The sequence below is a fragment of the Salvia splendens genome, chromosome 5 (assembly GCF_004379255.2).
Source record: "Salvia splendens isolate huo1 chromosome 5, SspV2, whole genome shotgun sequence".
Taxonomy (NCBI): domain Eukaryota; kingdom Viridiplantae; phylum Streptophyta; class Magnoliopsida; order Lamiales; family Lamiaceae; genus Salvia; species Salvia splendens.
In genome coordinates, this window is record NC_056036.1 from 9,051,745 (window position 1) to 9,070,131 (window position 18,387).

The 18,387-nt window shown below is 37.6% G+C and overlaps 3 protein-coding genes across 7 annotated transcripts; 2 read left to right on the forward strand and 1 right to left on the reverse strand.

The window, feature by feature from the left end:
* The first annotated feature begins 9,804 nt into the window (after positions 1-9,804).
* LOC121803753 (putative receptor-like protein kinase At3g47110) lies at positions 9,805-10,386 on the forward strand. Its single transcript, XM_042203367.1, has one exon. The coding sequence runs from the start codon at positions 9,805-9,807 to the stop codon at positions 10,384-10,386; it is 582 nt and encodes a 193-aa protein (XP_042059301.1).
* A 729-nt stretch (positions 10,387-11,115) lies between these two features.
* On the forward strand, positions 11,116-13,646 carry LOC121805468 (probable LRR receptor-like serine/threonine-protein kinase At3g47570). 5 transcript variants are annotated; one of them, XR_006051488.1, is made up of 3 exons: positions 11,116-11,658; positions 11,826-12,994; positions 13,093-13,646. XR_006051488.1 is itself a non-coding variant. In XM_042205338.1 (3 exons), the coding sequence occupies exons 2-3, from the start codon at positions 12,958-12,960 to the stop codon at positions 13,440-13,442; spliced, it is 387 nt and encodes a 128-aa protein (XP_042061272.1). In that variant the 5' UTR covers positions 11,117-11,658; positions 12,851-12,957; the 3' UTR covers positions 13,443-13,646. The 5 variants fall into 5 exon arrangements, 1 of the variants encoding a protein (XP_042061272.1); XR_006051487.1 differs by having other exon boundaries at positions 11,117-11,658; positions 11,803-12,994; XM_042205338.1 differs by having other exon boundaries at positions 11,117-11,658; positions 12,851-12,994.
* A 253-nt stretch (positions 13,647-13,899) lies between these two features.
* Positions 13,900-18,357, reverse strand: LOC121803075 (uncharacterized protein YNL011C-like). The gene is made up of 14 exons (XM_042202785.1): positions 18,039-18,357; positions 17,551-17,667; positions 17,345-17,477; positions 17,098-17,194; positions 16,530-16,573; positions 16,156-16,312; positions 15,962-16,033; positions 15,635-15,718; positions 15,366-15,467; positions 15,163-15,210; positions 14,796-14,921; positions 14,509-14,601; positions 14,195-14,389; positions 13,900-14,110 (listed from the first exon to the last, which is right to left on the reverse strand). Exons 1-13 carry the CDS (start codon positions 18,277-18,279, stop codon positions 14,270-14,272), a joined length of 1,434 nt encoding a protein of 477 aa, XP_042058719.1. The 5' UTR covers positions 18,280-18,357; the 3' UTR covers positions 13,900-14,110; positions 14,195-14,269.
* Between the last annotated feature and the right edge of the window lie 30 nt (positions 18,358-18,387).

Genomic DNA, 18,387 nt, shown 5'->3' on the forward strand with positions numbered 1-18,387 from the left:
TGCCCGAGACTGTGGAAGAAATAGTAGCCACGTTGATGATGGAACCCGACTTAAGAGCCAGAATTGTGGAAGCTCAACGGCGAGATACGTTACTAGAAAAGATTCGCTCAGAAGTGAGGACGGGTGAACTCGGAAATTTTCGTGAGGCAGTGGATAATGGTCTCACATACAAGGGAAGGTTGTGTGTGCCTAAGGATGAAGGCCTGAGGATGGAAATCATGAGAGAAGCACATGAAACCCCATACGCTGCTCATCCAGGGAGCACCAAAATGTATCAAGACTTGAAAAGACAGTTTTGGTGGAACGGTATGAAAAAGCATGTTGCGGCATTTGTGGAGAGATGCCTGGCATGTCAACAAGTAAAGGCGCTACACCAACGGCCCTATGGGAAATTGCAACCCCTCGAGATTCCGGAATGGAAGTGGGAACATATTGCAATGGACTTTGTGGTAGGACTGCCAAAATCCCAGCGAGGGAACACGGTGATTTGGGTGATTATAGATCGCCTCACCAAATCTGCCCATTTTGTGCCGGTTCGTGCCACTTATGGATCCGATCAGTTGGCTAAGGTATATGTACGGGAAATTATACGCTTGCATGGAGTTCCAGCGACAATCACATCTGATCGTGATGCTAAATTCACTTCTAGATTTTGGACAAGCCTGCAGCGCGAGTTGGGGACTAAGTTGAATTTCAGTACAGCATTCCACCCGCAAACCGACGGGCAGTCGGAGAGAACGATACAAGCCTTGGAGGACATGCTACGAGCCGTGGTGCTTGATCGAGGCTGGGGTTGGGAAGAAGTACTGCCATTGGTAGAGTTCGCGTACAATAATAGTTACCAGGCGACTATCAAGATGGCTCCATATGAGGCATTGTATGGAAAGAAGTGTAGGTCGCCACTTTATTGGGATGAAGTGGGTGAGAGAAGAATTCTCGGACCAGACTCTGTAGAAGAGATGATAGAGATTGTCCGACAAATCCGTGGGAGGATCAAGGAGGCACAGGATCGACAGAAATCTTATGCGGATGTTCGAAGGACCGATTTACAATTCGAGGTCGGAGAAAAGGTCTTTCTGAAAGTTTCCCCTTCTAATGGAATAACTCGTTTTGGAGTGAAAGGAAAGCTTAGACCCCGATTCATCGGTCCATACGAGATTTTGGATAGAGTCGGCATGGTAGCATACAGATTGGCCCTACCACCAAGCTTCGGAAATGTGCACAACGTCTTCCATGTGTCACAATTGAGGAAGTACGTGTTTGACCCCACACACATCGTTCACCAAGAAGAGATGATGGTCCTAAATCCCGATCTAAGCTATGAGGAGAAGCCCGAGGCCATTTTGGACCGAAGAGTGCAAGAATTGAGGAATAAGTCAATTGCTTCGGTGAAAGTACGGTGGAGGAATCATGGAATCGAAGAAGCAACATGGAAATCAGAAGATAAGATGAGAGAGAAGTTTCCAGAACTGTTTGAGTAATCTAACAAATTTCAGGACGAAATTTTTTTTAAGGTGGGAGGAATGTAATGTCCGTTTTTTTTTATTTAAGGGGTGTTTGCTTTTTGTGTATATCTTGTTTAAGATATGGTGTGGTATGTTTTATTTGTTTTATATTATTTATGGGTGTGAATATTTAGTTTTATGGTCATTTGAAAAGCAAATTAATATCTTAATTAATAAATTAAACCCCCCCCCTCTCTCTCGGTTTTTCTCTCCCTCTCCCTCTCTCTTTTTCGAAAACCCTCCCTCTCTCCCCACTAATTTCTCAACCTCCCCCACTCCCTCTTAACCGATTCATTCCCCTTTTTCCAATCTTTTTCTCTCTTCGGTCTCTCTCAATCTCTCATCTCTCTCTTTCGCGAAGTTGCTCTCTCACCGGTAAGTTCTCTCGCCCTCCTCCCTCTCGGTTTACCTTTCCCCTTTCACTCCCTCTCATCATCGTCTTGGATTCCTCAAGGTGATACCCCCCTTCGTCGTGAATCGGAGTCGTAAGAGGAAGTAAAGCTTTTTCACTACGTTGAACTATCCGGGAAAGGTAACACAAGGCCTCAACTCTCGTTTAATTCGAATTCATGCATGTAGAACGTTTTGGAGGGGTTAGATGCTGAATAAGTTGTGGGATTATGTGTTTGTGTGAAGCATGTTTTTGATGGTAACTGACAGTGGGTTCCGACCCCTTTTTGACTGAGCAAACGATCTTCTTTTGGTACGAATTTTTAACTGTATGAACTTGGATGTGTCTTCAGTGTGGTGTGTAAATTTCAGCTTCATTGGATGTCGTATGATTTTATTATGATTTTTGCAAGTAAACTGCGCAGATTCACGAATTGTATGTTTTTGGGAGATGTTTTCATGTGCAATGGTTGGGTTTCTGAGTGTTGTGCTTTTGTGATGTATGTGGGTGTGTTTGGCCAAGAGATGGCTCGGAGGAATCAGTGTTTGGTTCGAGAGTTTTCGTGTGTGTTGGCCGAGAGTTGTAGGGTTCAGCCTAGGGCAGATTTGTGGAGAGTCTGGAAGGGATGATCCCAGGTGTTTGGGTGTGTTTTGGGATGTAGAATGCGTGGTGTATTTGTCGTATAGGGTTTGAGAATCGGGGGTCAGAGGAAAAGGGGTGTAAACTAGGTGCCGAGCAGACGGCCGAGATGGTCGGCCGAGGTGCCGAGCAGGCGGCCGAGCAGACGGCCGAGATGGTCGGCCGAGGTGCCGAGCAGGCGGCCGAGATGGTCGGCCGAGGTGCCGAGCAGGCGGCCGAGATGGTCGGCCGAGGTGCCGAGCCGGACGGCCGAGATGGTCGGCCGAGGTGCCGAGCCGGACGGCCGAGACGGTCGGTCGAGGTGCCGAGCCGGACGGCCGAGACGGTCGGCCGAGGTGCCGAGCCGGACGGCCGAGACGGTCGGCCGAGGTGCCGAGCAGGCGGCCGAGATGGTCGGCCGAGGTGCCGAGACACAGGCGGCCGAGACAGCCGGCCGAGGTACCGAGCCAGGCCGAGACGCCGAGCCTTTTTCCCGAACCTGTTCCGAGCCAGGTGAGCCGTTTGTGCGGTGTGGGTGTTCCGGGAGTTTGAGTGTTGTGTTTGTGTCGTGTGCGCGTCTTGGGTACGTGGTATGCGTGTCGGGTGCGTGCGTGGTGTGTTTCGGACGTGTTTTTTTGTGTGTTTGTTATAACATGTTGTTAAGTGTGTATACGGGTAACGTGCTAGATGTTGAAGTCATCCAAGTAGGAATCATGCATTGTCGTTAAACATCGTCTACCCTGACTCTAATTATGATATTTATTTATCTTTCAAAAGGGTGATCTTTTACGAGGAAAGTGTGGTTGAAGGGAACTGTTTTAAAAGCTAAGCAATCGAGGTGGGCTTTTCTACCCTACTTTTATGTGGGTTATCTTTAAATACGGACTTTGTTCCGGAAATGTTTATGGAGGTGAACTGTTTGTCTTGCCAATTGTTTTGATTTGAAACCTATCTGAAGTGGTTTACCACATATGTTTAATCGAATTCGGGTCTGTTGGGCTGCGAACCCTCAGGCTAGTGTACACGAGACCGGGAGCCATCTGAGAGCAAGTTGGCCGGTCTAGTTGACCTGGGGTGTGGCCACGCCCCTTGTCACCGTTGGATCAGATAGTGTATGATGGTGGGAATAAGGGTGGCAATATCTGAAAATGACTGCGCAGTCGAATTTATGAAATATATTTTGTGTACTTGGGTTATTTTCTTACACTTAAAACCCCAAGGTTACACTGATGTGGCATGACAAACTATGATTTTGGCGTGTGTCCACTGAGTGCAATAAGTACTCAGCCCTGCATGTTGTTTTCTTAATGTGCAGGTTGAGCGGCGATGGGGATGACGGATGTTGAGCAGTGAAAGCCAAATGAGTGTTTTACTTGGTCTTTTGGATGGTGTCGTGTCGTCATACCCGGCATCATCTGTCTTTTGGTCTTTTCCGCTGCTTTGTAATCCGATACATTGTTTTTATTTAACTCTGTTTATATTAACTTTAGTAATGTCTTCTTAGTACAATGTTTGAAGTGAACTTCTTTTTAATAAATGTTTTTGGGTCAAATATTCCTGTTCTCCCCTTTCTTCCCCGCTTCTTTATTCCTCCCCTAGTCGCGGTCCACCGTACTTCCTATCCTTAGGAAATGCGGGCGTGACAATCTCCATCTCCATCTCCATCTCTATGAAATGATGTAGTATAAAATTGGCTGCGGTGCTTGAGCTAATAATCCCTAATCCCCTGTGTTGTGGTGTATTCTTGGCCCGTATTGGAGAATGGAGATGACCCATTATTTTTTATATATGGCCCACTTACCTGAGACACCGTCGGTTCGCTGCCGATTTGTGAGTCTTGGCCGTTGGATTGATGAGAGGTTTTGGTAAGCCTACTCTTTCTCATCATTTCACTCCTTTATTTTACTCACTCTTATAATCAACAAAATATATATTTCAGCAATTTGATTAGGTCAACTTTATGCCAAAAATGATTGGGACCAACAAAATTCAAGTTTTTTTTACTTGCTTCGCCTAGTTCAAACTGATATGCATGCAATATGTAAATACTAGTAATAATCTTTGAGTGTATAAACATTAAGAACCTTCAATTGTATTAAATATACATATATGTTAAATTTTTTAAATATAATAATAAATTAGAAAATTCAAATTTTAAGACATATTTTAATTTCTAAAACACATTTTAAAGATTTTCAAAATATGTTTATGTTTTATTTTTATCTATACAAATTTTAAATTAGTACTCCCTCCGTTCCTTTGTACTAGTCTAAAGCGTTTCTTTCCAACATAGAATTGTTTTAAATGAGTTAAGTAAAGGGAAAATAAAATAGAATGGAAAAAGGTAAATAGATGTATAGGGTAATTAGAGAAGAAATGTGGTATTACTTTTTGCTAAAAAAGTAAATGACTCGGCTATAATGTGACAACCCAAAAAAGGAATACGACTCAGCTACAGAGGGATGGACGAAGAACTACATATTTGAGTTCAAGCATATATCTCAAAATTATCATTATTAAATATTTTACATTCTATAAATATAACTAATTTTCATCATGTATTGGGTTGATCACATGTTAATTTTATCGGTAGCAACCCGATTAGCTCGTTGGGCTAGCATGGAATACAAATATTTAGGGTTATGGTTAAAGAGTCCCATTATAGCAAATCCACTCCTTATTGCCGAATCGCAGAACCATACTAAATTAAGGTTTTTAGATCTAGTTTTTTATGGATGAGATGCTCAAATTTATAAATTATTTTCGTCTTCATCACGAGCCTATTTTAATTCATCCCAGGGAAAATAAGTCATACTAACATATTACGAAGATTTAACTTCATTCCAGAATATATTACTTCATTCCAGTAGGTTTTACTTCATTCCAGTACGTAAAGGCGGTTTCGCCATCGCGTACCGTTCTTTCTCTCTACAATGTGAATTACCGCCGCCACGACACTGAAAAAAATTGGAATGATAGTCTAATTGAATGGTGTAATAAACACATGGAATGATGTAATAAACTATTTGAATGAAGTATGTGTAGAAGCATTTGAAGTCCTAATGGAATGAAGTAAAAAAACATTTTCCAATGAAGTAATAATGTTTCTGAATGAAGTAATAAACCTACTAGAATAAAATGCATTTTTAAAAGTGAATAAAGTAAAAACACAGGTCAATGAATTCGAATGAAGCATGTGTTGAATCATTTCAAAACCTATTGAAAGTAAGTAAAAACATATTATAGTTTCAAGGTATTACGTACCAGAATGAAGTAATAAACCTAATACAATGAAGTAATAAACCTAATGCAATGAAGTAAAATGTGCTTGTAATGAAGACCGAAATAATTTACACAACAGAGCATCTAATCTAAAAACTAAATCTAATGACCTAAATTTGGTCTCCAGTTCGATCTTTAAAATTGGTTCGACGTTGATCATAACTCTATGGTGAGTTAAATATTTATTAACCCTATAAAAATATAAATTGATTAGCTCACACCTGATTAACCCGCAATCCGAATAGAGTTGGTCCGAAAACCGCTAGCAGACACCCGATTGACATCTCTAAACATCTCTAAACTGCCTTTTGCCCATGTTAGTTGAATGTTCATTCTAGTGTAGTAGATTCATATTATTAGCATTTAGCAGTATTATTTCTCCTTTTCTATTTTTGAGATCCTGATTTGGTGTGGATCTAAATCCTTTAATTTTATACAGTATATCTTTAATTCTTAATTATAGGATGATTTCGACGTCCACTCTAACACTAATCCCAAATTATTTTCTTCTAACTGAATATGTATTATGTGATTACTTATCATTTTACAAGATCTCAAACCTCTATTTCCGTTTTGTAAATTCTTCTGTAGACTATAGTTACTAACCATGGATTCCAACCGTTTTGTCCACAAACTGTGACTAATTGAGTCATTACGGAAGAGAACAAAATTTTCCCTACACCTTTAGGATTTGAATCAAAATCTATTTTTTATCTAGCCAGGGGAGATACAATTAATATAGATGCATTGAACCTTAATATTCACGTAATGGTATTAATTTTTATGTTTATTTATTTATATCCAATCTTGTCACTTTGTGATCCCTTTCCACGTAATGGCATTAATTTCAAGTTGACTTTTAACTATTGTTATTCTAGATATATTCCAATCCTATATGTTATATTTTGTGTTGGCTTTCTTTAATTTGTGATGAATTGTTCAGATATGACAATGGAAGTCAACCTAGTACTTATTCCATTATTTTTATAAATCAATTCTGGTGTATGTACAGTCTTTGGTTCTGAACAGATCTTGGTGAGTTGCTGTTATTTCATCAGATATTAGTAAAGCTTAATTAAGAGTTAAGATCAGTCTCTCTAATATTACAAATAGATGATAAACAGACAGGCCCTTTTTGATAATTTATGTAAAGCCAACTTTATTTCCAAGAAGACATATTTAATATCTTAATCTAAAACTCACGTTGAAAATTCTTCTTATTAGTTACCTCCTATAATGTTGTAACTTGTATATATGTCCTGCACATGCACTAAAGACAGAACACTTCTTTAACAACTCATTACCTCTGGCAAGGAGTTTTTAATTAATGTCAACTTACAAGCTACTACTATATATTGCTTATATATATGTCCAAGAGTTATATATATATATATATATATATATATAGGGAGGTATTCATTTCCTTTTTGCATATTTTCTCTTTTTTCCTTCTTGATCTCAGCCCCACGATTTTGTCATCCGGCGGTTAGATTGATGTCACGTGTCATGTAATAATGCAGATTTTCAGTTGAATAATGCACACCGACTAATAATGCACCATTATAGCGTAATAATGCAGATTTTCAGTTGAATAATGCACACCGACTAATAATGCACCATTATAGCGTAATAATGCAGATTTTCAGTTGAATAATGCACACCGACTAATAATGCACCATTATAGTGTAATAATGCAGATCATCTGGACCGTTGATGAATGAGATCTAACGGCCCATATTAAGAAGAATAAAGGAGGAAATATGTAAAAAGGAAATGAATACATCCCTATATATATATATATATATATATATATATATATATATATATATATATATATATATATATATATAGGGTCCCCTTATTCCACAACACCTTCTTAGTGTAGAACTAGAGACTAAATTTTAGCCAATGGATTTTAATTTAGTGGTTGAGATTAGAGCTCCTACATCATAAATTCGTAATTCATCCTGTGAATAAATTATTCAGCCAAAGGGTATCTTAGTCATTATGTAAATGAGTGTAATTGGGTAAAAATGAATTTAGAGTAAATCAATAGATAGTTTATTTAGTTTGATTTCACTCACGTGATAGTTTATTTAGTTTGATTTTTTTGATTAATCCTAAATTCCAAATATAGAGAGTGCATGTGCCTCCTGTAGGGGTGTGCATTCGAGTTTCGGTTCGGTTTTTTGTCAAAACCGAACCAAAACCGAAAAACCGAATTTAGTTCAAAATCCAAACCGAACCGAACCCGAAAAACCGAAAAACCGAAACCGAAAAACCGAAAACCGAACTTAAAAAACCGAAAAACCCGAACAAAACCGAAAAAAACTGAAAAACCCGAAAAAATAAATATAATATTAATATATATATGTGTGCAATTTATTTTATTTTATATATACTAATAGAATATTTATATATAATATAAAATTAATAATACATATAATATATATAATATAGTAGAATTTATTAAAAGAATATACTATATATTATATATAATATATTAAATTAATAGAATATATATTATAATTCGGTTATTCGGTTTTTTTCTTCGCCCGAACCGAACCGAACCGAAAAACCGAAATTTTTGTATTTTCAAAACCGAACCGAACCGAAAAACCGAAATAACCGAACCGAATTTCAAAATTTCGGTTTGGTTCGGTTCCGATATTCGGTTTCCGGTTTTTTTGCTCACCCCTAGCCTCCTGCGAGAAATGCTGGATTCAAATCTGTTTCAAGATTTTGTTTGGAATCAAACACCAATTAAAAATTATATGAATTCTGATTATCTACTGAGTAATTTTGTGATTCTATCGACAAACATTACCATGGGGACGTAAACTGTTCGATAAAATGCCTATATTAAACTTGAATATTAATATTAGCCCTTTTTGACTTTAGCCGTTCAATCACTTCATCTTATAATTACTGTACTTCATCTTATAATGAAATAACTTCATCCGAGAAATGGAAACATGTCGGTTAAATGAACCAAATTTTAATAGTCCAAAACAAATAACTTCATCTTATGATATAATTTCTTCATCTATTTACGAAATGACTTCATCTTATAATGTAATTAATTCACGGTATATAGTTAAAATGAACCATCAAACAAATCGAAACTCAAATCTTGAAAATCAACTCACCACATGAAGTGATTGGATACCTTAATTTCTAATTTCGATTCATTTTTAGTGTATTTTGTGGTGAGTTGATTTTCAAGATTTGAGTTTCGATTTGTTTGATGGTTCATTTTAACTATATACCGTGAATTAATTACATTATAAGATGAAGTCATTTCGTAAAAAGATGAAGAAATTATATCATAAGATGAAGTTATTTGTTTTGGACTATTAAAATTTGGTTCATTTAACCGACATGTTTCCATTTCTCGGATGAAGTTATTTCATTATAAGATGAAGTACAGTAATTATAAGATGAAGTGATTGAACGGCGACATTGTAGCAGCGGCGGCGGTGGCACAATACATTGGGGCCGAGTTGCGGGTGAATTTCAACCCGGGACTGACCTCTAGACGGTGCCTGAAGAATCCATACAACCAAATCAAAGTATAACAAATAAAAAGAACAAGTAGAGACGATAGTTGAAGATTGTGATTGAATGGAATTGATTGAAGATTGAGATTGAGTATATTAACAGATTCAATTCCAAAAAAATCGTGAATCACAAAAAAAAGATGCTGATATATTTTCCATGATTAAGTTGCATGAATTAAGGTAACCAAATAACCGCTACAATTTTGGAGTTCCTAAACAACCCTTTTGCAAGTTTAATTAAATAAAAAAATTAGATTTAATTGATAATGAAATAACCGTTAGATTAAAATAAGGGGTGGATGAGATTTGTTCTCTAGTTCGGTCTTTAAAATTAGTTCGACATTGAATACAATCCTCTATATATATATATATATATATATATATATGGTACATGGCTCATATATTATCGTAGAAGAATCTCCCTCTCCATACCTTCCAATTTGTAGACATGGTGAAAAAGTTTTATTGCATTCCTGCATGTGCATTCCTCACCATAACCTTTCAAACACCTTGTATAGCCAAAATGAGCCTTGCCACTGATCAAACTGCTCTTCTTTCATTAAAGCAACACATCATCTCTGACCCTTCTCATACACTTGCAGCAAATTGGACTAATTCGAGCTCCGTCTGCAGCTGGATTGGCGTGTCTTGCAGCTTGCGTCACCATAGAGTAGCTGCATTGAATCTCTCTTACATGAATCTCTCAGGCAGCATTCCACCACAACTCGGGCAGTTGTCCTTCCTCGCCTCCCTCGACCTCACCAGCAACCTCTTCAGTGGAGCGTTGCCTCACGAGCTGTCTTTCCTTCACAGGTTGAAGTTCACGTCTCTCCAACTTAACAACTTCACAGGAGAGATTCCTCCTATCTTTGGTCATCTACCAGAGCTAGAGTACTTGAATTTACGCAACAACAGCTTTGTAGGTTTCCATCCCAAAATCCCTCTCAAATCTAACAAGCCTGGAATTCCTCAACCTAAATTACAATTCTCTAAGTGGAGAAATTCCAAAAGAGTTAGTAGGCAGACTTGAAAATCTAGATTCTCTGTATATTAGTTGGAATCGTCTCTCCGGGGCTATACTACCATCAGCGATATTCAACCTGTCCTGTCGAAGCTGGTGTCGTCTATAGGGTTCACAGGGAATGAATGGAGTGGAAGTCTTCCAACAGACATGTTCACCAATCTTCCATTTCTTGTACAGATCTATTTTTCTAAAAATCAGCTAAGTGGCGCGATTCCGACAAGTGTTCAGAGCTACAACTGCTGTCCCTCTCCTACAACTCATTCACTGGGCAGATACCTGCGGAAATCGGCTACTTAACATCTCTTCACACTTTATTCCTCGGTGGAAACTATTTGAATGGTATTGTTTTTATTCTTACCACACTATATTGATGTACTAAAAATTTGTTTGAATAGTCATAATTGTTTTACAGGTACACTACCAGCTGAGATTGGCAACCTTCACAACATGGTTTTTTTTGGTGTTGAAAACAATCAGATTGGGGGCTCATTTCCTTTTAGTATTTTCATGAATATGTCTTCTCTTCAAGAATTAACACTATGGAGAAACAAGTTCACTGGGAATCTTTCAAAGGATGTTGGAAATCTTACAATGCTAACCAAATTATCAATTTCCCATAACTACATTACAGGTAATTTAATTAATTGTTCATGCCGCCATATCTTTAATTACTAGTACAATTTAATTTGCAGGGATTATTCCCACTGAAATGGAGCAACTATACCAACTGGATAGATCAACATTAGATGAAAATTACTTGATTGGTTCCATTCCACACGCCCTCTTCAACATTTCTACTCTTCAAGTTCTTTCATTTTCTGGGAATGCCCTCTCTGGAGTTCTTCCTCCCAATTTGTGCCAAGATGAAGCCATTCCAATCATTGAAGAGCTTTTTGTTGGCGAAAATTTCATTTCTGGACCAATACCCAACTCTATCTCCAATTGTTCTCAACTCAGACTTCTCTCTCTTAATGAAAACAAATTCAGTGGTTATATACCTACTGATCTCGGCAACCTAAGATTTCTCCAACGCCTTGAACTGTTCAGCAACAATCTTTCTTCAAACCTCGATTTCATTGTCAAATTGCAGGTCTTTAAATCGTTTGGCTTTAGGTAATAATCCTCTGTACGGCGTCGTTCCACCTTCTATTGGGAATTTATCTTCCTCACTCCAACAATTCTATGCCGGTGGTTGCAAATTGAACGGCACCATTCCTGCTCAAATAGCCAATTTAACAAGCTTGGCGATCTTGAGTTTCCCTGACAATGAGTTACCTGGTAATGTTCCCCTCTCAATCAAACATTTGCGTGGCCTTCAAGGATTAGATCTTAGTGCTAACATGTTGCAAGGCCCCTTTCCGTATGTTGTATGTGATTTATACAACCTCGTTCATATAAATATTAGCCGAAATCAATTCTCAGGTTCAATTCCTAAACGCCAACAGGTTCAAACATTTTTAAGAGTTGTTTTTCTAAACGCCAACATGTTCGATTCAAGTATACCATCCAACTTATGGGGCCTTGAAGATTTGCTCAATCTTGATTTGTCCTCAAATTCATTAACTGGCTTTTTACCTCAAGAGACAAGTAACTTAGGAGCATCAATATCTATTGATCTCTCCATGAATCAGTTGTCGGGGTCTATTCCCGACACTATTGGAAAGTTGCAGAATTTGGCAAAAGGTTCTATTCCAGTTTCCATGGGAAGCATGATCAGTTTGGTGACTCTTGACTTGTCCCGTAATAACCTCTCTGGTTCAATTCCAAAGTCTTTGGAAGAGCTTCAATACCTCAACTATTTCAATGTCTCTTTCAATAGTTTGAGTGGAGAAATTCCTAGTGGTGGCTCTTTCAGAAACTTTACTATGGATTCTTTAAGGGCAATGAGGCATTGTGTGGAATCCCGAGATTCCATGTCCCAATTTGCCCTGCAGTTTCTAATCATGTATCAAAGAGGAAGGAGGTGGAGCGCGCTTTATTTGTTGCTTTCGGAGTTGTGGCTTTCGTTTCAATTGTGTCTTTGGCTTTTATCTTAATTAGATGCAAAAGGAAAGATAAGAGAACTAGAGAAGTTGATGAGTTCATATCCATTGTGCCAGAAAGAATATCTTATTATGAGCTTATGCAAGCAACTGAACAACTCAGTGAGAGCAATTTGCTTGGAATTGGGAGTTCTTGCTCTGTTTACAAAGGCATTCTTAACAATGGGAATGTTGTCGCCGTTAAGGTGTTCAATCTTCAATTACAAGGCATTTTGAGGAGATTTGATGTCGAATGTGAGATACTTCGTAGCATTCGACATAGGTGTCTGACAAGCATCTTAAGTTGTTGTTCCAATGAAGAGTTCAGGGCATTGGTACTTGAATATATGCCCAAGGGAAACCTTGATATTTGGTTATATTCCCATAACCACTGCTTGAATTTTATAGAAAGATTGAATATAATGATTGATGTTGCATCTGCTTTGCAGTATCTTCACCATGGCTGTTCAACACCTATTGTTCAAAGCGACCTGAAGCCAAGTAATGTGTTGTTAGATGAAGATATGGTTGGCCATGTAAGCGATTTTGGGATAGCATGGTGTTAACCAACACCCTAGGAACATTTGCTCCAGGTACATTGTTATTCTACATTAATTATGTATATACTTATTAATAAATGAAGAATTATGTTTACTGACTGGTATAGTATGTTTTTTTTTTGTTATTTTAGAGTATGGTTCAGAAGGACTAGTCTCCACAAGGTGCGATGTGTATAGCTATGGTGTGATGTTGATGGAAGTATTCACGAGAAAAAGGGCAAGTGATGACATGTTTGTTGGAGATCTAAGCTTGAAGAGTTGGATCGAAAGGTCAGTTCCAGAATTCACATATCAAGTTATAGATGCCAACTTAGTAATGAATGTTGAAGAAGAAAATGGTGACAAATTTGTGGAATTGACAACATCCTTATTGGAGTTAGCTTTAAAGTGCTCTGCACATTCCCCTAATAAAAGGATTAATATGAAAGAAGCTCTTGCAGAACTGCAGAAAATCCAACGTGGCTTTTTGGATGAAGCTTAAATCAAAGAGGGAAACACCTTATTTGGTAAAGCAAATGCAGAGAGGGTCCGACATATTTATAAGCTTTGCATTGTTGTGTAATTCCATTGACAGTTTTGTTTTATGTTTTCTAGTATGTTTTATTCATTGAACTCATCTTTATCTACCTCAAATTTTATGCTTTCAAACATTGTCACCAATGAGATCTGAAATTTCTCCCTGTTTTATGCTTTGAATTATTCTTATGATGAAAGGGCGTTGAAATAAATACTCCTATTATTTACTATTTCAAAGTTTATGATAGTACAAAAGTAGTTCAGAATTGAAATGGATTTATTGACTCATAAAAAGAACGAATTTGAATGAAGAAATGGCAATTTTTAAATTAGTCTATTAAGATAGTGGAAACTACTCCAACACCAAAAATATTTCCATCTTTAAGCTTGATTGTTTCAATTGAAGGAGCTTTAAAAGAAGATTGTTCAATAAGAAGTAGAGTAGTATACTATAGTGCCCATTCTTGGTTTCAGACTGTATAGCAAATCTAGCCATTACATCAACCCATATCTACTACAGTTTCCTACCACATCTCAATCTTTAAAAAATACATGTACAAATGTTGTACTAGAATTGAGTGAATACCACCCATCATCCGGTAAAAAAATCAAGAAATGAGCTCCAGCCAATACCTTCATCCAGATAAATTTTTCCAATCAAAACACTGAATAAAGCATCAATCATAACTGGCAACGGAAGAGGTTTGAAGCATTCACCTCAGCAGAAGAGGCCCAACAGAAACTAAGATAATGATCTGTGTGGAACGCGAAGAAATTGGAACTGAACCTAGATCAAGTTGAAGTTATGTCCTTTGGCGTGGATTCAGTCAACAGATTCGCCATAGACTGTATTAGGGATGTCGGATCATAGATTATGCCCGCTGCTGCATCGTGTACTGATTCAACAGTTACCTACAATTTCAAGATAACCAACAAAAGATTAACACGTCGGAAGCAATTCACATGCTACTAAAGCAACGCTGTTTAGTAGCTTTAGTTCACGTGTATATATTGCATCAAAGAACACATACCACACGAGAGATCCCTTGCGCGGCCAATTTATCAGTATCAATGAGAATCTGACCTCCTTTGGGCACAAATATTGTGTTGATGTATTGGTTAGGCTGCAAAAACATTCAGGTTTAACATATTTGAGTTTTTATGGGTCGAAATAGCACAACTCACATAATTACATGAGGTAGAATCAAACATAGATAGTCGAGTAAAATTCAAGTAGAGTTTCTCATGTTTCACAGAACACTAAGCAACAATAAAAAATAAAATAAACAATTTTATAAAAGAAAGTCGGGATACTTACAGGACTGTTAAGACTGTTATGGGGATCGCCATGCGTTCTGTTCAGAGCATCGGCAATAGCTGTCACAAAGCAGGAAGCTGTAAAGCCGCCAGTTTCTCTATCATGCGTACCATTCAAGAGAAGCACCTTCAAAAAAAACGACAGCATTCAAGACATGATTGATTGTAACTTATGAGAAGATGAGATCATCTGGACATAGCATAGATACAATCATATACATATGTCTATAGCAAAAAAAAAGTTAATAATGGTAAAACCCATTACACACAGCCGAAAAGTCAATTAAAGATATCAAATCATATTAATTAGGCAAGAAAAATGAAGGACGCATGATCAAGATATTTCAAGCTTAAAAATGTATTAATACCTTGGGACATGATCTTGAAGAAATACTTTCACCAATTCCACGTAAAACCTGAAAAGAAGCACAAGCAACAAAGTAGTTCAAAAGAAGGCCTCAAGTTATGTTCTCAATGCTCAAAAGAAGGATCACAAATAGTGACAAGATTTTAAGCATAACATATAAACAACCCAAAAGAGGGTGTTTACAAGAGAGGGACAAGTGCTTACAAGAGATGGGCATATCGAAGTAAACAGAGAACCCATGGCATAGATAATGCAGTCGACGCTGTTCAGCTGATCTAAGACAGATGGATTTGCAGAAGGAAATACCTGTAAAAAAAACATATAAAATCAAGAGAAAGTATTTCAAATTGAGAACGCATTCATTCGTAGGCCTTAAGTCTGGTTATTAGAAGGATGTAACATGTGCATATAGCATAATCACAAACTTAAATTATGAGTCCTGATCCAATGATATAAGTTAAAAGAGCTCCTACCTCATGCAATAAATTACTGCCTTCGCTAGACATGTAAAAGACCCGCTTTATTCTTGAAGGAAGAGTTCGAGCTGAAGAGTGACTCTGTAGAAGAAACCACCTCTTCAATCAAACATACAGGAATTTACACTGTGACGCAGTAACCAAAGAAAAATAGAAGATGAGTTGAAAAATAAGACCAGGACCTGTCCAATAATAAAACCTCATATCGTATGAACTGATAACACAGTGCTATACTGGCGAAAATTTGAGGGATTTAAATAATCACTACCAGCCAGTTGAACTAAAGAGGGATATCAACATATGTGAACTTTTAATCATATTTACCTTATTTATAGGCTCCATAGATCCACTGGTTGGATGTGAAATTTCATTCTGACCCCGTATTATGGTTCCATCCTAGAAATCGATCAGAAAAAGTGTAGATTTTAACTTGTGAAATCAACTCATAATTAAATTTCACAAGCTTGGCATGGTGTGATGTCAGAAAGCATCCTATGGCGAAATACATGTATTCGTACCCATAATTCACAACCCAAGGTAAGCCTATCATTTGTGGATATAACTGGTAGGACCAGGCTTTCTGTTGGAATTTGTGAGACACGTGAAAACAAGAAAATTGCAGCATCTAGAGACTGAAAGAATATCCGAGCTCCAGCAAAGAAAAAATTTCCGATGCTGCAAGTAAGAGAAGAATGAGCTGATATTCGTTTTGGTTTTGAAGTAAAAAGAGCAAACATAACACATATACAGCATGTTGGTTCGATCCTGCATTGAATGATAATTTGCAAAGGAAACTCTACCAATCAATGAAATCCAGAGATAGACAGACAGTAGTAATACATTCAAAACAAGAATATGCATATTGGGGAATTTTTCAGAAATAACTGAGTACCTTCCGTTGCTGAAACAGAATACTTCATCCGACCTTCTAAGGATCTGCAAATTATAGTTTTTTCCTATATTTATAATGAGCATAATTGTATAAACCACTAAAACAGAAACGTGGTAATACTGGTGTGGACTATTTATTCTAGAAAATTCAGCATACTCCAAAGACAGCATCAAGGATATTAGATGGTATCACCAAATTTGGCACATATATAAAATCACTAAATAGACAATGGTTAAAGACAATTAGCCCTTACATTTTAACAGATCATTCAAACGAAATACTATTCAAAAGATTCAAAACATAATTAGTGACCAAAGCTATTATACGAAATGCTAACTCGAATCAATACTCTTTGGGGCTGTTCGGTTTGTAAGATTATATTTCATGATTGAATATGTATTGTGTTAGGTTCATAAAATTGAATTCCACAACTTAATCCTAGATGGATAGTCTTATGATAATTAGTCATAGCTACCCCCTCTAAGTTAGAACAATGATATATGCAAGCTTGAGAATGCCCTGAGTAATAGTAACTAATAAGAGAAACATGCTCAGGACTAATACGGACCTGATCCTGGAAATAAACCAAAAATGCTCGAATAGTCTCCCTGTATGGTTTCGAGACACCCGTCCACAGAGAATGGTTTCCTTCTACAATATCATACCTGTTGAATCATCAAATTAACAGACAAGAAATCATTGTTCAAACATACAGTAACTTCACAAGAAGATCTCAAGACTTCAGATGAAAATAGCCTAAAGGAAAATAAAGATCCAGTGGAACGGGATCACTAAAACAAGATTACTCTCACTACCATTCGAACTTCGCCTTTTGTGCTTCAAGGGGCAACCGGTGACCTAGCAATGTCCGCACTGCAAGAGCCTCAGATGTACTCGGATCAGACAGTCTCAAGCATCTCGACCGAATGTCTCCAACAGCTGGCCCTCCTGCAAACAAGAATCCATGTCAGTATCACATGATTCCTCAAAACCGAAATGACAGGGTCAATATACAACACACCAAGAACACGAACAATCTCTGCCGTGCTCCCTCCATCATCAGAAACAGGGAGAACATGAGCCACATGGACTGTTAAGCTCTTAAGCTCTTCCACAACACCATTGAAGGCAGTTCCTCCTGCAACACTGCAAAGTTTCAATATTGCTTCGACACCGAAAGATTTCACATCGATATAATGCAGGTTTTGTATCGAATTCTCCACTACAACTACATGAACCTTAGATTCCAATTCACCCATTTTCTTATTTCAAACTTATTAACATGGCAGCGCTAAAATCACATTGGTTGATTAAAATGCAAAAACGGGTTAGCAGTTGAGCAGAATCACAATACAAAAAATATGTTGTTCATTAATCCTAACTAGGCATTGATTAAGGCTTAATTACATTGAAATCCCAGCATTACGAAATCCAAAACACCCAATTCTTCATATCCTCAAAAAACAAACCATAAAGAAATAAGCAAGAAAGTAAAAAAAGATGACGTACCCGAAAAGACAAGCAAAGAGGGCTGAGAAGAGAGGCATTTTGGAGAGGTGGAAGCAGAAGAGCAGTGAGAATGATGGGTGGGAATGGGATTAGAAGAGGGCGCCATGAGAGAGAGGTTTCTGGAAAATGGCGAGGAACGGTGATGAGAGAGAAGAAGGAAGGGAAATGGGATTTGATTTGGGGTATTTAAAAGAGAATGAGGAGGCATGAAAGGCGGGGGTCCCAAACAAGTATCCGCCATAATCACTGTAGTTCTCCTCCACCTGAAATTCAGTACTATCTCCTATTTTCCCTTCTATTTCTAATTTTATCTTCTACCTTTCAAACCTTTTGCCTTTTTTTAATTTTG